Source organism: Ruditapes philippinarum, unplaced genomic scaffold, assembly GCF_026571515.1.
Source record: "Ruditapes philippinarum isolate M1 unplaced genomic scaffold, ASM2657151v2 ctg4020_1_1_1_1, whole genome shotgun sequence".
Taxonomy (NCBI): Eukaryota; Metazoa; Mollusca; class Bivalvia; order Venerida; family Veneridae; genus Ruditapes; species Ruditapes philippinarum.
In genome coordinates, this window is record NW_026867016.1 from 1 (window position 1) to 20,555 (window position 20,555).

The window sequence follows — 20,555 nt, forward strand, 5'->3', positions numbered from 1 at the left end:
GAACTTTTTCTATATCCTCCGCCGAAATTTTTCGGCGGGGGATAATTAAAGGGGAAGTACTTTAAGTTGTAAGGTTAAAAAAAAGAAAAAATGTAATCATATATAATAAGGCGCTTTAAGTTCTTTTCTTTAAACATCTGATTCATTGGAAAATAATGATCATTAAAATATTAATTTTCTTCGAAATTATTCTTGATTCAGTGTAATCATATCAGGTTTGCCAATATATATTTATTTATTTATACAGGGCTCACACTGGCTCAAATAAAACAATATAGCCAATATTTTTAACTTAAGATATAATAGCCAAAAGTTCAGCGGACTATTCCCGATTTAGTGATTAACAACATAAGAAGTTGATTAAATAAACATTACATATAAAACTTTCTCAGTTTTAAAAGGATTCTCAAATAAACTGATACATTTGTGTATATTAACTACCTTTTTTAATAGAACCATAACTTTAATTGTTATTATATAACAGAATGAAAATGTTATATACTAAATATAAAGTATAATTACAGTATAACAATAATATTAAAGATTTATTATAACTTTACATAATGCTGTTATCAGACAATTTCTTTTGTTTGTTCTTATCAAATTTTGTCAGCTATAACCACTGTCAATTTCCACATTTCACAGTAGATCAAGGTCATATTAGCTTACAGAAATAACACTTGCAAACTCATTCACAGAATGCAGCCTAAAATTTTTCTGAATAACTTACTGAAAAATGTCATAATCACCAATGTAAAACAAATTTTCGGCCATAATAGAAAAGATTTTTTAAACATAACATAGCTTATTTTCACCTTTCAAAAATCAATGACCCCCAGGGTGGGGCCAATTTTGACCCCAGGGCTTTTATTTGAACAAACTTGGTAGACACTCACTTGAAGATGTTTCATGCCAAATATCTTAGCTCTAGCTCTTTGGGTTCTTTAAAAGAAGATTTCTTAAGTTTTTACTATATGCATATATAGGGAAAATCAATGACTCCCTGGGGCGGGGCCAATTTTGACCCCAGGGCTTTTATTTGAACAAACTTGGTAGACATTCACTAGAAAATGTTTCATGCCAAATATCTAAGCTCTAGCTTTTACAGTTCTTTAAAAGAAGATTTTTTAAGTTTTTACTATATATGCATATAGGGAAAATCAATGACCCCCGGGCCGGGGCCAATTTTGACCCCAGGGCTTTTATTTGAACAAACTTGGTAGACACTCACTAGAAGATGTTTCATGCCAAATATCTTAGCTCTAGCTCTTTGGGTTCTTTAAAAGAAGATTTTTTAAGTTTTTACTATATGCATATAGGGAAAATCAATGACCCCCTGGGGCCGGGCCAATTTTGACCCTAGGGCTTTTATTTGAACAAACTTGGTAGACACTCATTAGAAGATGTTTCATGCCAAATATCTAAGCTCTAGCTCTTACGGTTCTTTAAAAGAAGATATTTAAGGATTTTTCTTTCGGTTGCCATGGCAACTAGAGTTCTGCATGAAATGGAATTCTTTGAACAATCTTGATAGAGCTTCATACAAAGAGTATTCCTGCCAAGTTTCATTAACATTGGCCTTGCGGTATCATAGAAGATGTCCTTAGAATATTTAAAATGTGGACGGACGCCGGACGCCATTTGGTTGGCCATCCTAAAAGCTCACCTGCACTTTGTGCAAGGTGAGCTAATAAGTGATCTGACGACCAGGATAGCCTAGCAGTTCATTTAGGTCCAGACAGAAAGTGACATAAATTTAGGATGGGCTGAGAATACGTCAGACGATCGGAGGACTGGTAGAGCGTTTTATTTTTGATACCGACAACTTAAACAAAAACACCGCAAAGGTATATGCCTGAATTTAAATTTTGAATAATCAAAAATAATAATTCCATTATGGGAGAGTTAATAAAAAACTTTTATTGAGGTCAGTATTTATCCACAAAAAGATGGGTTTTTTCTATACCATAGTCTACATGAATCAAGTGACTAAGGGGAGAGGGCCAATTTTGACCTGAGGGTATTTCCATTTTATAGCAATCTACAAATTGTCAAATACATGTCAAATATGTAAGTTCTGGGCACCCAGCTCTGTAGTTTTACACATTAATTAAGACTTAAATGTGTTTTGCTATATAGGTTTATAAAAATCAAGTGACCCTGGTACGGGCCAATATTGACCCCAGGGTCATCATAAATATCTGTTTTGTAGAAGCCAATAAGGCAATGCTTTTTGTCAAATATCTAAACTCTAGACTTTGTAGTTTAACCAAAATAAATGTGTTTTCCTATACAAAACTATATAAAATAAGTCCAATATAATGAGGACAATATAGACCCAAGGGGCATGATTTATACCATTGGTTGTGTGGTCCACAAATGTGATGTAAAATGACAAAGTATCTAAGCCCTTAGCATCGTTGTTTAAAATACACAATAAATTTTAGAGGTATTATCCAATATAAGTCTATATAAAATCAAGTGACCCCTTGGAAAGGGCCAATATCAAACCTAGGGGCATGACTGAAATCAATTTTGTAAAGGTTAACAAGGCAATGTTACATGCTAAATACAGTCTACTCCACTTATAACGAGATCGGTTTTAATGAGGTACCGCTTACAACGTACATTCCACTGTGTCCCGGCATTTTTCCTTCTATTTTCTTTTCATTTTTTATCTAAGCTCCAGACATAATAGTTTTACACAATAAAAATCAAGAAATTTCTTGGGCGGGACCAGTTTTTTATATCAGGAAGCACAAAGTTATTTCTGCTCATTGTCTACATAAGTAATATTTCTGCCAAAAATTTCACTTTATTTCAATTGATTCAAGAGATACAGAGTGGATACAAAATTGTTACAAACCTTGATTTTGACCCAATGAAGGTCAATCATGTGCTCTGCACACATGTTCTCTTTACAGGGTTCGTATCCAGTATCAAAATTCAAGGACTTTTTAAGCACTTTTTAAGCATGTTTTTCCATTTTTCAAGCACAATTTGTTGCGTCTATATCCTACACAATGTTTAACCAATATTAATTTATAAGTCATTTCTTGATCATGTCACAGGGTGAGAAAAATGTGCAGCCTGACCGGGACTCGAACCCGTGACCCTCGGAATACCGTACCGCGGCTCTACCGACTGAGCTATCCGGCCGCTTACACATCGTCTCCCCTATATAGTGAACAGTTCTGAACCGTGACATACTTCAACACAATATTGAAATTCGTCCTCGAATTTCACAAAGCTACAGAGCAATGTTAATTGAACTCTGAGCTATAAGCAGTCACGGTCCCCCGTTGGGCGCCAAATGTCACAGGGTGAGACAAATGTGCAGCCTGACCGGGACTCGAACCCGGGACCCTCGGAATACCGTTCCGCGGCTCTACCGACTGAGCTATCCGGCCGCTTACACATCTTCTCCCCTAAATAGTGAACAGTTCTGAACCGTGACAATCATTTCATGATGAAAATACATTTTCTGGCTACAGTTTCTATAGATGACAACAAAGATAGCAACAAATACAAACTTAACTGACAACCTGTTGTACGGCCCCCTGTTAAAACCCTTACTACTGTTTCCATTTGTGATTTATGTTTTTCTTTCGTAGGTTTTCCGTTTCTTTTAAATATAAATACTACAACATCACAATATTATATATATCTACATTATTAAATTGTTTTACAAAAATAATGTCAATAATCATTGAATGGTAAGTGAAAATCATTAGCATTATACATAATTGCAGTGGGTGGGGTAATGTGGTGATCTTGCGATGAGTTACATATCAGAATCTTGCTAAATGCTGTATTGAGACCTTGGAACACAACATGAGCATTATAGAGGGGTTGAAGTGAAGTTCAAATCAATTGCAATATGTGCCTGTTACATTGAGCAAACATTACAAAATTCATTGATCTTGATACTGAACAAGATCTGTTTTGTTTTTTGTTTGTTGATTTTTACTGACACTAGTCTGTCATTCAATTATTTTCAAGCAAATTTGTAGCGAATTTAAGCACTTTTTAAGCACTTTTCAAGAGAGTAATCAAATTCAAGGACTTTTAAGCACTTTTTATCATTTTTAAGCACTTTTTAAGAAAGAGACTGAAATTTAAGCACTTTTTAAGACTGTACGAACCCTGCTTTATGGTTAACAATTCTGCTAAGCAGTTTCAATTTCAAAATAACTGACGGACGGATGGATGAAATAAGACAAGCCAATGATTTATATCTGCACTTGATTTTATGTGTGACCTTGAACTTTAAGCTACCAGCCTTATTCTTGAGCGCGAAACATTGTCATTATGTTCAACACTTTTATGCAAAGTGGTTTTGAAATCCATCCAGGAATAACAAAATTGATGACAGGAAACGAACATCAGTACACTAACTATGACAAATTTCCGTTAGAGTCAATGTGTGACCTTGACCTTTCGAGCAACAGACGCAAGACATTGCCTCATTGAGCAAAACATTTTTGTGTAAATTTGTCTGAAATAAAAAAATTAAATGATGGAAGGAAGTATGGACGGTCGGAGGCTGTACTCATGGACATTAAAAATGTAAAATATGTCTCCGCTACTTACTCTGTTTATTATCATTGTACTGTTTCTTCTTGTCGTCCGTAATCCTTGTGTAGAGTGTTTTTTCTACAGTCTCTGCGAAATTGGCTAAATCATTTCTCCCTTTATCTCCCTCGTCTTTGATAGTTTCAACTGCTCTTTCACATTCTTCTGTTATTTTCTTGCTTTCTGTTTTTACCTTTTCCTCAATGTCCTCTTTCTTTAGATGCATTATTTGAACTGAATTGTCTCTTGCCTTTTCTATGTCTTTGACGCTATTGTCAGTTTTAGTTTTAATTGTTTTTAAAGAATCATCAGATTTAGTTTGTATCTTTTGTAATTCTTCATTAGCTTTTGAGCCAAGAGAATGAAGATCTTCTTTTCTTCTCTTAATCATATCTTCTTTTACAGTCTCAGACGTCCTTTTTAGGTCATCTTTTATAGTGTCACGAGCTGCTTTTGCAACATCATCTAGTACTTTCGTTATGTCATCTTTTCCAATGACCATGGTGTCATTTTCTAACTACATTGTATAAAAAAAACAAGTAATGTTAAAATGATACATATGCAACATCTCTTTAACGGAGAGTAAAATAAGTAATCATTATGAAAGTCACAGAAAAAACGATAATGAAATGGTATACATGTATGTTCATGAATAAAATAAAATATTAAATTATCATCATTTCAAAATTGTAAGTTTACAATAACTTTAAGAATGATTGGCATTTCTAAAGCAAAATTACACAAAATTATTCATTAACATACTTGAATATTATCATATTCACATATTCTTTTTCTTTTGCAAATTTATAACTGTATCTCTGTGGTTTGCTTTTTTAAATTGTCCATGCTAAAAGTGAATAACTTAGTTTCTCTTAACTTTTGTATGTGCAAAGTAAAATGATACGATGCTAATTTGTTCATTGTCGATCATCGTTTATAATTATGATGCTTATTTGTTCATTGTCGACTTGATCTGAATTGACCACATATGTATATTCCAAAAGATGAACTGTTATAATATCAATTGATCAACAGTTAAAATATAAAAAGACAGTCCCATTCCTTTTATACAAGAGTGATTAGTGATCATATGTGTTGCCTGATGATAGCCAGATGCATGTTGCAGCTACTGTGTGTTAGGAGACACAAAATTCATTACAGACTCAGCAAAAACAATTTTTCATTAAAGGATCAGAACAAAATATCATTCAACCATTAAAAGTTGAATTGATGAAGCGCCCTCTATTTTATTGACGGACAAACATTCTGACAAAAAGTTTGATGAAGATTCAATCAATACCGTGACTTGGCTAAGACTGTTAACAACCCAATTGGTGACGAATGCATGAACGACGGACGCCGGACATAGCCCCATATGTTTCCATATCACAGATTAGACGTCAAAAGACAAATTTAAAAATGCAGGCAAGTTTGAACAAATAACAAAGTAATATCCACGTATAGCAAAAGTAAAATATTTGATAACATTTTTAAGTGAAGTTCGGTCGATATCCAAAGGGTTGTTGTGTCCAAAAAGGAAGGCAAGCTATTGAAAAATAAGAACATCATGATCAACATTAAAGCTTTTGTACGGCAACGGCAAATACAACGGCATTAACTGCTCTGTTTTCTTCGAAAACGTCAAGCTAATAACACAAACCGAATAATCACCTTCAGCTCAAGAATATACTTAGTGATCAATTTAAAATGATTTGTTTTTGTGTGTAAGGCATTATCTTTATCAGTAAAGCAATTTTTAGTGCATTTATAAAAAATTATCTATTTTAAACTACAACTTGTATGGTTAACTAAAATTGTGTGCATATTTACATCTATCAGCTTCTGTTTGGCATTTTGTGCATGCATGTCTGTAGCTAAATATCCGGCATCAGAAAGAAGTTGTTGAAATACTATGAAGTATTGATGAAGGTCTATATCCTCTACCTCTAACGTTGGTGAATGCCTCAAATTTCTACCAATGTCTCTTGCCTGGTAAAGATAAAACAATTAAATCAAATCTACAAACATCTATGTGTATTTAGATTAAATTTACAAAAAAATAGATTAAATGAGTAAAGCAATGTTTTCTTTGAATGATAAAACATGGTTAGCTTTCTCTATATTGGATCAGGGTCTTTCAAGTAGAATGGTCTTGAAACACGCTATGTAAACCCTTCTCACTACAATTACACATGTCTCTGTATAACTAGGTATAGTTTGCTATACGCAAATTATGTAAGTGTTCAAGAAAAGGGCAAATATTAAATACAAGAGCAAAAATGAAAATTTTAATGACATGATGTTATTTAAAAATCTTTAAACTTGTGAAAAAAGGATAAATATTTCAGAAATTAATGTTTTTTAAAGACATATTTGTTGAAAAACATAAGTTGTTTGTTCAGAATATTTTTCCGATAAACAGCGCCATTTTGAAAATGCACCAAATTAATCAGCAAATATTTGCAAATAACATCGTGAAATATTATAATATTTTTACATGATACTATTTAAAAACATCTTTTCTCTGTAAAATCGTTTTTTTTATTTTGTCATTGAACAATGCATAAATTTTAAAAAAAAGCTCATGAAACTCAGACTTATTTTCAAATATGAGCATTAGATTTTTACCTTGACAGCGGGAACGAAAAATTCCTTATTTCATTGCAAATCTATAAAATTGTTATGTTTAAAGTAAAAACTGATAATATAATGTAGTCAGTGTTAGTTTTTAATAAGTTTTTGATTGATTTAACAAAACATTATCTTACAATTTGATTTTTGAATGGTGATGTGCTATGCGCTAGATAACCCAATCACGTGACTCAACCCGAGACAGCTTTTTTCGTAAAATTGGTCCGTCTCCAGACCATTCTATTTGAAAGACCCTGATCGGATATATGGTATATAAAACTGATGAGATAGTATAGGGGCATCTGTAGCTGAGTGGTTAAGGTAGTTGCCTTCAACAATGTGCCACTGAGGCTTCAAATTCCGACAGAGACGTCAGATTCTTTCAAACAAGAACTACTCAAATGTCCGTTCATGCCTGAAATAATACAAGGAAGGGAACCAGAGGTTTTTCTTTTCCAGTAAAGCTGTAAAAATGCCATATGACCTTTATTGGTTGGGTAAAAAATAAAGATGGTATAGAAGTTATCAACAAGAGCACCGCTAGGCGGAGCATAATACAGTAAACTCCGCTTATAACGAACTAATTGGGACATTCAAAATCTGTTCCTTATATCCGGAGTTCCTTGTAAGCATATAGCGAATTAGTTCCCTGTATCAGGAGTTTTTATAGCGAACAGATTTACATATAACGAACTGATTGTTTACCATCGTCCTCCATTTTGAAGAGCATTTGATTAAGAAATATTAGTCATATATTCAATACCCGAGAGCGTACTTTTTAGAATTTAAATAATTGCTATTTCAGTTTAAGATTTACTCCCTATGTCAATTTCTCATAAAATATAATATTTTGTTTCTAAACTCTTTTCGTTTTCTTTCTATGATTGAGAATAAACAAGATTTTGAATATCTTCTTTTATAATTTAAGGGTGACTTTTACTTATGGAAGATAAAGATTTCTTTTCATTTAAATCAAGCGTACATTGCAGATTGCAAGCATGCGTGATTATGATGAAAACCAATTATAAATTATCATAATTATTTTACTCGAGCACAACTATTGACGAATAGAAATAAATACTCGTTTTATCTTGGTGAAAAGAGCTCATGCTAAAAATATCCTAAATAGAAAACTATACAAATTCATTTTAATAGATGTATTGAAGTACATACAAAGATAAACGGTACATTCGGCCGTTCGACTTTGACTGTATGATCCTAATATCAATAGGGGTGTTCAACCAAATATGGACAATCATCCTATGAAGTTTGAACACTATGGGCCAAATAGAAATTAAGTTATGCTCCGGAAACTGTTTTAAGTTTTAAAGTAATAGTGACCTTGACCTTTCGACCCCAAAATCAATAGGAGTCTTTAAACCAATATGGTAAATCATCCTATATGCTTGAATATTGTGAGTCATATGGAACTTAAGTTATGCTCCGGAAACTGTTTTCAGTTTTTAAAGTAATAGTGACCTTGACCTTGTGACCCCATAATCGATAGGGGTCTTCTACCAAATATGGACAATCATCCTATGAAGTTTGAATATTGTGGGACAAATAGACCCTTAAGTAAATATGCTCCGGAAACTGTTTCAGTTTGAAAGTAATAGTGACATTGACCTTTGACGTTGTGACCCCAAAATCAATAGAGGTCTTTACCCAATATGGACAATCATCCTATGAAGTTTGAACACTGTGGGCCAAATAGAACCTTAAGTTATGTTCCAGAAATTGTTTTCAGTTTTAAGGCAATGGTGACCTTGACCTTTGACCAGGCAATCCAAAAATCAATAGGGGTCTTCTCCTCAATATGGACAATCATCCTATGAAGTTTGAATATTGTGGGCCGCATGGCAGGAACTTAAGTTATGCTCCGAAACCTGTTTTCAGTTTTAAAGTAAAAATGACCTTGACCTTTGACCTTGTGACCCCTAATACATAAAATCATCCTGTGAAGTTTGAACACTGTGGGCCAAACTGAACTTAAGTTATGCTCCAGAAACTGTTTTCAGTTTTAAGGTGAAAGTGACCTTGACCTTTGACCTTGAGGACTCCAAAATCAATAGGGGTCTTCTACCTAATATGGACAATCATCCTATGAAGTTTGAATATTATGGGCCAGATGGAACTTAAGTTATGCTCCGGAAACCAAATTGCTAACGGACAGACAGACGGACGGACAAGGCGCCGACTATATGCTCTCCCGAAATTTTTCGGGGAGCATATAAACTGTAAGAAAATATTGTTTACCTTCTCAAAAATGTTGTTCTTGTTGCCTAGGTTTTCATGTACTTTCAACTGAAACTCTTTGTAATTAATGATAACGCTGATGATGCCATTGAAGTCTGTTTCTTGCGCACTAACTACATCTGTATATCCATCTGGGGGCATGAAACATTTAGCTATCTCCCAGGAATTACTGCACCACTGTGTAGCATCAGTGTTTTTGTATGATGGACCATAGAACCTATGTACATTCTGTATCTCAGTTGTAAAATTATGACATATCTTGTTAGGGCAGCCGGCAGGATTATACCTTGTTGCAGCATTTCGATGATAACTGCATCTTCCATGTCCAACATTACATATTTTATTTGTTGGACATTTGATAACATTTTCTGTACAGCAATTTGAACACAAAGTTCCACTCATTAATCCATTGTTGAAGCAAATATGATCTAAACATTTCAAACGGAATTCTTGAACTTCATGACATACAAAAGGTTCAAGTCCGTCTTTAGTAAACAACACTGCTAACTGTGCTTTAACCCAGTTATTGTATTTCTTCTCTGATAGTTTTGGGCTATATGAAGCCATTGTTTACTTTGTCTTATTGAGGTAACATTATCACATTGTTGAATGTCAATCTTAATCTGGAAAATAACAAAAACTGGTGTTTATTAGTAATTTATACAGTTTCAATACTTATTAACTTTTAAAAAGATATTTAAATATCTTAAAAGAAATGTACACACTTAAGTCAGAAACACTAGAAGGGTTTTTGTCACAAAATGTCATTCATGTGAAGAGTCATTGATTTCCCATCAGTAGCAGCAAAGCCGAACATGCCATTATATGCACAACTAGGGATGGTTCTGAACTCCTGTGAAGTTTTGGGGGAAATTCCATCAGCAGTTTGACCTGTGTTAGCCGGACAAGCTTTTTTATTTTTTAGCTCTGGCAGCCATTTTGTGCAGCAAAGCCGAACATGCCGGCGATAGGAACAACTAGGAATGGTAAAAATCACTCATGTGAAGTTTTATTGAAACCCTACCAGTAGTTTGACCTGTAAAAGCCAGACAAGATAATTCTATTTAAGCTGTGGCGCCCATTTTCTGCAGCAAAGCAGAACATGCCAGCAATATGCACAACTAGGGATGGCACTAATCACTCTGTGAAGTTTGGTTGAAATCCCACAAGAAATTTGACATGTGACAGCAGGACATGATTTTTCTATTTTTAGCTCTGGCGGCCATTTTGTGCAGCGAAGCAAAACTTGCTGGCGATGTTCACAACTAAGGATGGCACTGATCACATCTGTACAGTTTTTTTTTTAAATACCACCAGTAGTTTGATCTGTGAAGGCCAGACATATCTATTTTTAGCTCTGGTGGCCATTTTGTGCAGCGAAATAACAATAACTGGTCTTTACGTGTAATTTATACAGTTTCCATTCAAATTAAGTTTTAACGAGATGTTAATTAAACTATCTAAAAAGATATTTTAGTCAGATATAGTTAAAAACAACGAGTAAGAAATTAAAACTCATTACCAAAAATTGATCATTTGAACTTGACGGTCAAGATTATTTAAAAGTCATTGTCTTATTTCAATTATCTAACGCATCTAATGGGTCAGATATAGCGTTTTATCAAATCATGAATCTAATCCGTAAATGGATAACTAGGTTGTGACAATTTAAACAATACTCAATAATTTGAACATGGCAGTCACGACAATTCAAAGATCAGGTATGAATTCATTTATTCAATATGTCGATCGAGTAAAGAGTGTTCTTTTGTTAGTATGAATCAATTCTGTAAATAGATATTCAAGTTTAGCAAATTTTAAAAATTGAAGTTTCAATTTGATAGCGACCGGAGAATGTTTCTAATTTCTGTAGAACAGCTACGGATGAATACTAAATTAGAGAAAAATAATAGTGTCAAACTTTGTTTGGGCTCATTAATATTCACTTAATTACGTTAACTACCAGTCTGCGAAAATTAAACAGTTACCTGAATGGCCAGGGTTTAATTTGACCCTTTTTTTAATTATGCATGATTTACGTCACTTTGCGCGCGAAGACGCATGTACCCTTGTGTTTCATTTGGGAAATATGGAGGACGGCATATGAATGATGCGAGTTTCCATTTGCTCATATTTATTTTCGGAAAACATATTTGATGACTTGGACAATTGATACTCAGTAGCTAATATCTGATATGATTTATGTATGAACTTCTTGCTTAGATAACGAAATGATAAAGGTAATTAAGTATAACTAGCACCATGGATAATTATCATAATTATTGTTCCATCTTCACTTACATTTATTGAGGTCATTATCACAGGGTCGATTTCACATGTGTATACATGTATACTTTTAGAAATCATAACACGGGAGGTGATATTTACATAAATACTTAATATCATGCCTTACTACTTCACCAATACATGTAGTTAAAAAAATACCTGTTTTAAAGAAGCACACAGATACTTGTATTCATCTTCACCTCTTTGTTATGAAATACATTATCAAACATTAAAAGGTCAAAGTCCCCATCAAATGATTTTGTAAAAATGCTAAAAGTACTTAAAAGTGAAATCCAAGGAGAAACTAGGAAAGCATACTGGCAATACCTAGACTCAGTCATTTTAGCCAAGACTGTGAAAAATAAAAAATCCTACCAATATGTTAAAAGTAACAAAACTAAAAGCTGTGGTGTAGCACCCCTCAAATCAGAAGATCAAACATTTACTGATCCAGTTGCAAAAAGCAAATACCCTTAACTCCCAGTTTGAGTCTGTCTTCTCTCAGCCTCAGCCCCTTAAGCTTAGCTTATCCCAGACTTGCAAACGGCAGCTTATTCCCAAACATCTATGGCAGAAGTATCTATATCGGAAGATGGTGTAAATAAACTTTTAAAAGGCCTAAACCCAAATAAAGCTTCTGGTCCTGACCAAATATCCCCTAGGTTACTTAAAGAGCTCCATCATGAGGTTACCCCTATACTGACCCACGTCTTCCAGATCTCACATGAAACAGGTATTGTCCAAGAAGACTCATGGAAGCATGCAATAATTGCCCCAGTTTACAAAAAGGTCCAAAATGCAAACCCAGCAATTATAGACCAATCTCCCTCACATGTATATTGTCCAAATTGATGGAGCACATCTTAGTTTTCAAAGTTATGTCCTTTTATGATAAGCACAATATCCTTAGCCCCTATCAACATTGCTTATAAGGTCAAAACGGAGTTGTGCGTCCCAGCTAGTAAGCTTCTCCCTGGAAATTCATGACAATCTTGAAAGTGGCCAACAAACTGATGTCATAGTGATGGATTTCAGTAAGGCATTTGATAAGGTGGACCATCACAAACTTGTGAGTAAATTTGAAAGATTGGGTATAAGTTATGAGATTAAAATTGGGTCCATTCCTTCCTTAAGTCATGCTCCCAGCAAGTTGTAGTTGAAGGTCAAAAATCAGGAATTCTACCAGTCCTCTCGTGTGTCCCCCCAAGGCTCGGTATTAGGTCCCTGCCTTTTCCTTTCTTACATAACGACCTCCCGAATACTGAAAAAGGTAAGGCTAGACTCTTTGCAGATGATACTGTTGTCTACCTTACCATCAGATCTTAACAAGATGCCCAAACCCTCCAAAATAACCTTCATGCTTTAGAAACATGGGAAAAAGACTGGTCCACTAAGTAAAACCCTGATAAATGTGAAGTTCTCAGGATAACAAGAAAAAGAAACCCTGTAATATTTCCTTATTCCCTCCATAACATCCAACTAAACTCAACTCAAGAAGCAAACTACTTGGGAGTCACTATTAGTCATTAGACCTTTTATGGACCAAACATAATAAACAATATAACATCTAAAGCAAATAACTCCCTTAGATTCATTTGAAGAAATGTTAAAACCCCAAATAAAATGATAAAGGAAACTGCATATAAGACCTATGCTAGACCTCAGGTTGAATAGGCAATAGAAAATAAATAACTAGATTCTCATCCAAATTTTGGAAAAATTAATGGGGCGGGTGGGTGGATTTTATTTTATATTTTTTATTTTCCATTCTCGGTCTGGAAATTACATGCGAGGAGGTCAATATTTGGGAATTAGTTCTATTATAAGCTATTTAGGTTTTATATTATGTGTATGTAAAATATATAGATTCAGTTTGAAAATAGAAGCAACAATTATAATATATTTTGATTATTATGACCTGTTTTATTGAACATTTCATATTCCGACATCAATACATACATGTATTGTTACAAAATAAGACATCCTTAGATATTATAAGAGTTGAATAAAGATGTATCTATACTGGTTTCCTAGCAGTTTCCGTCCCCTAGCAGTTTTCCGGCTGTTTATCATTTTCGTCCAGTACAGTTTATTTTAACCAGTAAGGCATCTACATTACTTCATCAATCAGAGAGACATTTGTTTTCTATGTTAAACAGCAATTAAAATAGTACATTAAGATTGACAGTATATGTAACTCAACACTTCGACAAATATTTTTGCAGACGACACCGAAAGGTTGGGAAGTTCTGTTTATCTGATAAAACCATCTTAACTTTGCTTTATGGTACTGAAATATATTCAAAAAAAAAAAGGTCCGGAAAACTGCTTTGAATTTTTTGAATAAAGGTAAAAAAAGGTGGTACATTTCAGGCCCTTTTAAAATTAAATGAAAGAGTAAGAATCCAGGTCAATAAACTATGGGAACCAGCAAAAGTTGTAAAAGTTCACAATGACCAGTCATACTCTGTACAAATACCCCCCTGGTGATGTTTATCACACAAATAGATACACGCTTAACAAAACAATGGAAAATATTTCCAGAAATCCAAGAATTTTCCCATAAAGTTTAAGCTAAAAATGTCCTAAATACCCCTTCCCATTCCCAATGATAGGAAAATTTCAGCATCAAACAATCATTTTTACAATGATGACCGCTTTATCAATTATGATAGGCCCAGCCCAAATGACCTAAACTGCTAAAGATCCCTTATCAGACACGATCAGGCAGGGAAGTAAGAAAAATAAAATATTCTGTGATGAAAATTGGATAAATACATGATTCACAATGATTCATTTACCACTATTAATTTAAAATAATAGTGGTTGAACGGGAAATGGCGTGGCGGGACCAGATGGGTCGAAATTCCAATCAGCTCTAGCCAAAATGTCTTCATCATATACGTTTATTTATATACTGTGATAATGACCCAAACAGATGAAAGAACAAAATGTTTTAAAGTGACTCATGAAATTTTGGAAGCTAGCAGAAGTTAGGGTTTATGTCAAATATATTTACAATGATTTATTTTTTCAATACACAGTAGTGTATAGGCCTAAATATTGTAAACATCAAAATTGCATTACATTTTCCTTACTTTACCTTACGAAACACAACTAAAGAAAAAAATTTATAACAAACTAACCTTTTATTTCATCCATTATTCTAGATTCTTCCTTGTTCAATTAGATCTACGCATTTTTGTCATTATTAAGTCACGTGATTGACAACCTTTGGTTATACCCGCCGAATAATCAACAAGTTTAAACATGGGCAAAGACATAGCGCCAAACAAGTGAGCCGCGTCACGACAAAACCAACATAGTGCGTTTGCAACCAGCATGGATCCAGACCAGCCTGCGCATCCGTTTCTCTACTTGTAATAGGGTTGGTAAGCGAACAGCATGTATCCTGACCAGACTGCGCGGATGCGCAGGCTGGTCTGAATCCATGCTGGGTGCAAACGCACTATGTTGGTTTTGTCGTGACGCGGCTCAAATAATTAAGGGAGTGCATTCAAGTGTAAAATATACGTCAATTGTTGAAGTTCTATATGCGTTCATTATCACAGAGCTATCTTTAAAATGTAATTGATATGTATGGAACGCCATGTCTACTAAATTCAAATATTTTAAACATAATATTTTTAACATTATATTACAGAAAACTAACAGTACATTTCTTTCACTTAATTAAGTTAATTCATATGGGAACATAACTTATTGATAAATTACAGATTACAGTTAAGTTGTGCGTTTTTGTTTTTTGTTTTTTTGCACCTTAGTTTTTATACAGAGGTTCAAAGTTGGAACATGGGATAACACATTCAAAATACGAAAAAAGATCCGGTTGAACCGGGTGATGCTCCCCAAACAGGTTTTGTACACAGAAACTACTTCTTATTGATACCTCTTGTAGTTTCAGAGTTATGTCCCGGACAAAGTTAAGTGTAAAAATGAACAAAGGGCAATAACTCCGAAATAAGGCAAAGAAGAATTACTTTTCTTTTGCAAAGCACATCTACTCAATGAGCTTATTTCCCTACAAAGTTTCTTGTTGATACTTCTTGTGATTTCAGAGTTATCTCCCGTGTAAAAACGAACAAAGGGCAATAACTCCAAAATTAGACTAGGCAAAGTTACGGTTCCTTTACATTGCATATTACCCAAATTGAATGACAAAGCTTCTTGTTGATATCTCTTATAGTTTAAGAGTTATGTCCCAGACAAATAGCAATGTGTAAAATTACGAAAGGCAGAGTTACGTACAGTTCTTTTGCACTGAACTTTTACTTAATGAGATCTATCTACACCTACAAAGTTTCTTGTTGATACCCCTTGTCGTTTCAGAGATAGATCTGATCTTTTTTCCCCCTTTTTTTGGCAACTTGAATAAGATGGCAAAAATTGATAAATTTCAAGGGTCGTTGAATCTAGCGCAAGGGGTTGTGGGTGAGGATTCTCTTTGAAGTCATTTAGTCATTTTGCGAAAAAAAATGGTTGGCTACCCCTCTATAACGAGATGAGTTTTATGTGTCAGGCATTTCATTCTCCCAGAAAATCACGCCTGTATGATGAAAACTCAATTTTAACGTCTGCTTAGGTGTCCCTTTTTACAATGAAAGTCTATGTAAAATTAGTGCTAAAGTCTGACCTAGGTCACCCAAGGGCAAACTGGACGTTTCGACTCGAATCAAGATCGGCCCCCTGCATTGTGTACACCGGTCTTACTGACGATATTTGAGAGACCGGTGTGTATACAATGCGGCCCCATGTGCAAAATTCGAACGCAAAGACATTTCGGTCCTTTTTCGCGAGACGTTTCGGCCCTTTTTATGTTATTTAAAAATGAATTTTCATACTTAAAATCGTTAAAAAATGTAGTTTATTGATTGATGGCACACAAACAATTAAGACACTTCAATCCTTAATTAATAATCTTATCAGTCTCTTAAAATTAATTCAACTATTTAGATTTTTTCAAGGTGAAACAATTAAGAAAGACACTTTAATCCTTAACTATTAAGACACTTATCTCTTTTGATCTCTATTTATTATTTAATAGCTATTTAACTATATAGATCTTTAAAATTGTTGGTGTTTTTTTTTTTTTTTTTTAATATGTAACAAATTAAATATTTATATAGCTTATAGCTAATTAGCGATTAATAATATCAAAGAAACTTCAAAACTTTTTAAACTTATGATTTGTTATAACTTCTTGATAATATTTAAGGTGACAACAGACACTTTCCGTGGTACTCACATAAATGTCATTTAAACCAAGTTATTTTAGTAATAATTGTTATTTATTTAATCTTTGTACATTAAATGTCGTTGATCATCATAAAAAATAACATACTTGAAAAAAATGCCTTTGTAAATGATTGATTTTGAATAAAAATCCTAAAATTTTAAATCGTCATATCAAAGTCATTTTTTATTTTATTTTTTTTGTCACCAAACTTGGAAAATAACCATACTTATATTATCTGGGGAACCGTGTCTCAAATTTTTACTATCTTTTCTCAAAAAAATATTACGTAACGTCAAACATTTTATGCGACTTTTTCACCCTACATATTACGTAATTAAAGATAATTAAGTCGCTGATTGAGCAAACAAAAATCCCTGACACGGTTCCCTCCGTAAATGAATTTCCTTTCATGTGCTTTAACCCGCATGTTAATTGCTTGATTATTAAAAAAGTTATGCCGATTCAAAGTTAGTCCGACCCGCATCAAACGAAGTGTCATAAATCGGCTGTTCTCTCTCGATCGGACCCCTACGTTTCACGCTAAATAATTGCATAATACACAAATATCGCACCAGAGAGGGTCACAAGTTGCGGTAACATACCCTAACAACATTTTATGACCCAGTGACATCTGACCAATTAAAAAGCTGCTGATTTATATCAGTTTATAGCCGAAATTTCTTCAATTCTTAACGTGATTTACTGTCCGTCTGGTATCTGTCGCACATGTCACGTGACTATCGGTAAAATTTGAGGCTCTCAATGGGGGGGGGGGGAATGGAACGCATTTGCGCACCGCTAGCGGGGTATTTAATTGTTTCCTTTTTGAAGTTTATTATTATCATCATCAGCATTATTAGTATATTATACCAGTGTCACTCTGTGTATTCGTGTATGAAATTCCGTTAAAATATAAAATAAAATAACAAAAAACTGAGCTTCTGACAGTCTTTGAAAGTCCATGGTAGATGTATATATTATATATTTTTTCCACCAAATTGATAATGCTTCACATATTTTAATAGAAATAAAAGGTATTACTCGATCATTATGATCTGGCCTTCTTGACTTCTATTATCATGAATATCATCTATGCACGGCATAGAGATCCAGTTTCTACCGGGATAGACAATAAATTTCATACTTTGCCCCAGATTTACTAGTACTGTGTCCGATTTACTGGCGAACAATTTATTTTCACTGAGAATATATTTTAATATCTTTTTTTTATTCATAGAGAAATAATCATCCTTAGACAATCTAAAATGGTTTAGAAATTTGTCAGAGACACCTCACCACAAGTCATATAGGCGTTCACATAAAAAAATGTTGTCTGTTTCTCATTAATCTCATTAATTAGGTATTTTCAGTGATTATTGACTCTGTTGTCACCTTAACGTTCTGATAAAAAAACATCTATTTAAGGTGACAACGGAGTCAATTATCACTGAAAATACCTAAAATGAGATTTTTTGCTAAGTAGATTTATCAACCTTTTCTGAACACATTCGTGATTTAATTTTGGAAGCAGTTAGTCCAAAAAATGTGTTTTTAAACGATTTAAAACGGTACCTATACTATTTGTATCTGCTATTCGCGTAACCTGTCGATTATCGATAACGCTCCGCCCCCTGTTGAGGCATCAATTAGGGAAATCGGTAGTTCCATATATCCGTGAATTACAGGTCCATACTGGTCCATACTTCTCGTAATACATGTATCGTTCATCTACCGTACATCTTTTATGAATATCTCAACATTTAGCCTTTTTTATAAATTAAGAAATTGTCGGCCAATGTACCTAACATAATGTATGAAACATAAATAATTAAGCATAGCGGCAAATCGCACGACCACGGGGTTGATTAAAAATGTAGTTGCTAAAATATCCATAATGTGTGAAAATAATTTGTCTATCCCGTTAATCTAATATATATAACATTGAGTTGATAGACTTTTGTACGGATTCAAGGGCTTACTTTACATTCAACCTCGTTTTCTAACAATGTCAAGTAAAACAACAACAGGCGACATTTTTTATGTGAACGCTTATATGACTTGTGGTAAGGTGTCCCTGACAAATTTCTAAAACCATTTTAGATTGTCTAAGGATGATTATTTCTCTATGAATAAAAAAAGATATTAAAATATATTCTCAGTGAAAATAAATTGTTCGCCAGTAAATCCGACACAGTACTAATAAATCTGGGACAAAGTATGAAATTTATTGTCTATCCCGGTAGAAACTGGATCTCTATGCCGTGCATAGATGATATTCATGATAATAGAAGTCAAGAAGGCCACATCATGATGATCGAGTAATGCCTTTTATTTCTATTAAAATATGTGAAGCATTATCAATTTGGTGGAAAAAATATATACTATCCCGTTCTTATTTGTACATCTACCATGGACTTTAAAAAGACTGTCAGAAGCTCAGTTTTTTGTTATTTTATTTTATATTTTAACGGAATTTCATACACGAATACACAGGCAGAGTGACACTGGTATAATACAATAATAATGCTGATGATAATAATAATAAACTTCAAATAGGAAACAATTAAATACCCCGCTAGCGGTGCGCAAATGCGTTCCATTTGCCCCCACTGAGTGCCTCAAATTTTACCGATAGTCACGTGACATGTGCGACAGATACCAGACGAACAGTAAATCACGTTAAGAATTGAAGAAATTTCGGCTATAAACTGATATTAATCAGCAGCTTTTTAATTGGTCAGATGTCACTGGGTCATAAAATGTTGTTAGAGTATGTTACCGCAACTTGTGATCCTCTCTGGTGCGATATTTGTGTATTATGCAATTATTTAGCGTGAAACGTAGGGGTCCGAGAGAGAACAGCCGATTTATGACACTTCGTTTGATGCGGGTCGGACTAACTTTGAATCGGCATAACTTTTTTAATAATCAAGCAATTAACATGCGTTTTAAAGCACATGAAAGGAAATTCATTTACGGAGGGAACCGTGTCAGGGATTTTTGTTTGCTCAATCAGCGACTTAATTATCTTTAATTACGTAATATGTATGGTGAAAAAAGTCGCATATTTGGTTTGACGTTACGTAATATTTTTTTGAGAAAAAGATATAAAAAATTTGAGACACGGTTCCCCAGATAATATAAGTATGGTTATTTTCCAAAAGTTTGATGACAAAAAAAAATAAAAATGACTTTGATATGACGATTTAAAATTTTTAGGATTTTTATTCAAAATCAATCATTTACAAAGGCATTTTTTTCAAATATGTTATTTTTTATGATGATCAACGACATTTAATGCACAAAGATTAAATGAATAACAATTATTACTAAAATAACTTGGTTTAAATGACATTTATGTGAGTACCACGGAAAGTGTCTGTTGTCACCTTAATAAAGTCATGTTCTGTTTGTTTTGATTACTACTAGGCCCTATTTTAGCCTCATTATTCTGAACATTTAGTAAAGGGCCGAAACCTCTGGGATCGAAAAATCTTGGGTAATTTTGGGGGCCGAATTTTTTGGGGCCGAAACGACTCGAAATCGCCCA

At 33.8% G+C, this 20,555-nt stretch overlaps 1 protein-coding gene across 1 annotated transcript; it reads right to left on the reverse strand.

The window, feature by feature from the left end:
* Positions 1-574: 574 nt before the first annotated feature.
* On the reverse strand, positions 575-15,024 carry LOC132734499 (uncharacterized). Its single transcript, XM_060721243.1, has 4 exons — positions 14,895-15,024; positions 9,463-10,085; positions 6,406-6,564; positions 575-5,092 (listed from the first exon to the last, which is right to left on the reverse strand). Exons 2-4 carry the CDS (start codon positions 10,027-10,029, stop codon positions 4,586-4,588), a joined length of 1,233 nt encoding a protein of 410 aa, XP_060577226.1. The 5' UTR covers positions 10,030-10,085; positions 14,895-15,024; the 3' UTR covers positions 575-4,585.
* Positions 15,025-20,555: the final 5,531 nt, after the last annotated feature.

Excerpts from the sequence above, each read along its gene's own strand:
- LOC132734499 (XM_060721243.1), bottom strand. The coding sequence starts at position 10,029 with ATGGCTTCATATAGCCCAAAACTATCAGAGAAGAAATACAATAACTGG. Across the intron at positions 6,565-9,462 it reads AGAACAACATTTTTGAGAAG|GCAAGAGACATTGGTAGAAA; the intron begins GTAAACAATATT and ends TATCTTTACCAG. Across the intron at positions 5,093-6,405 it reads CCAAACAGAAGCTGATAGAT|TTAGAAAATGACACCATGGT; the intron begins GTAAATATGCAC and ends TATACAATGTAG.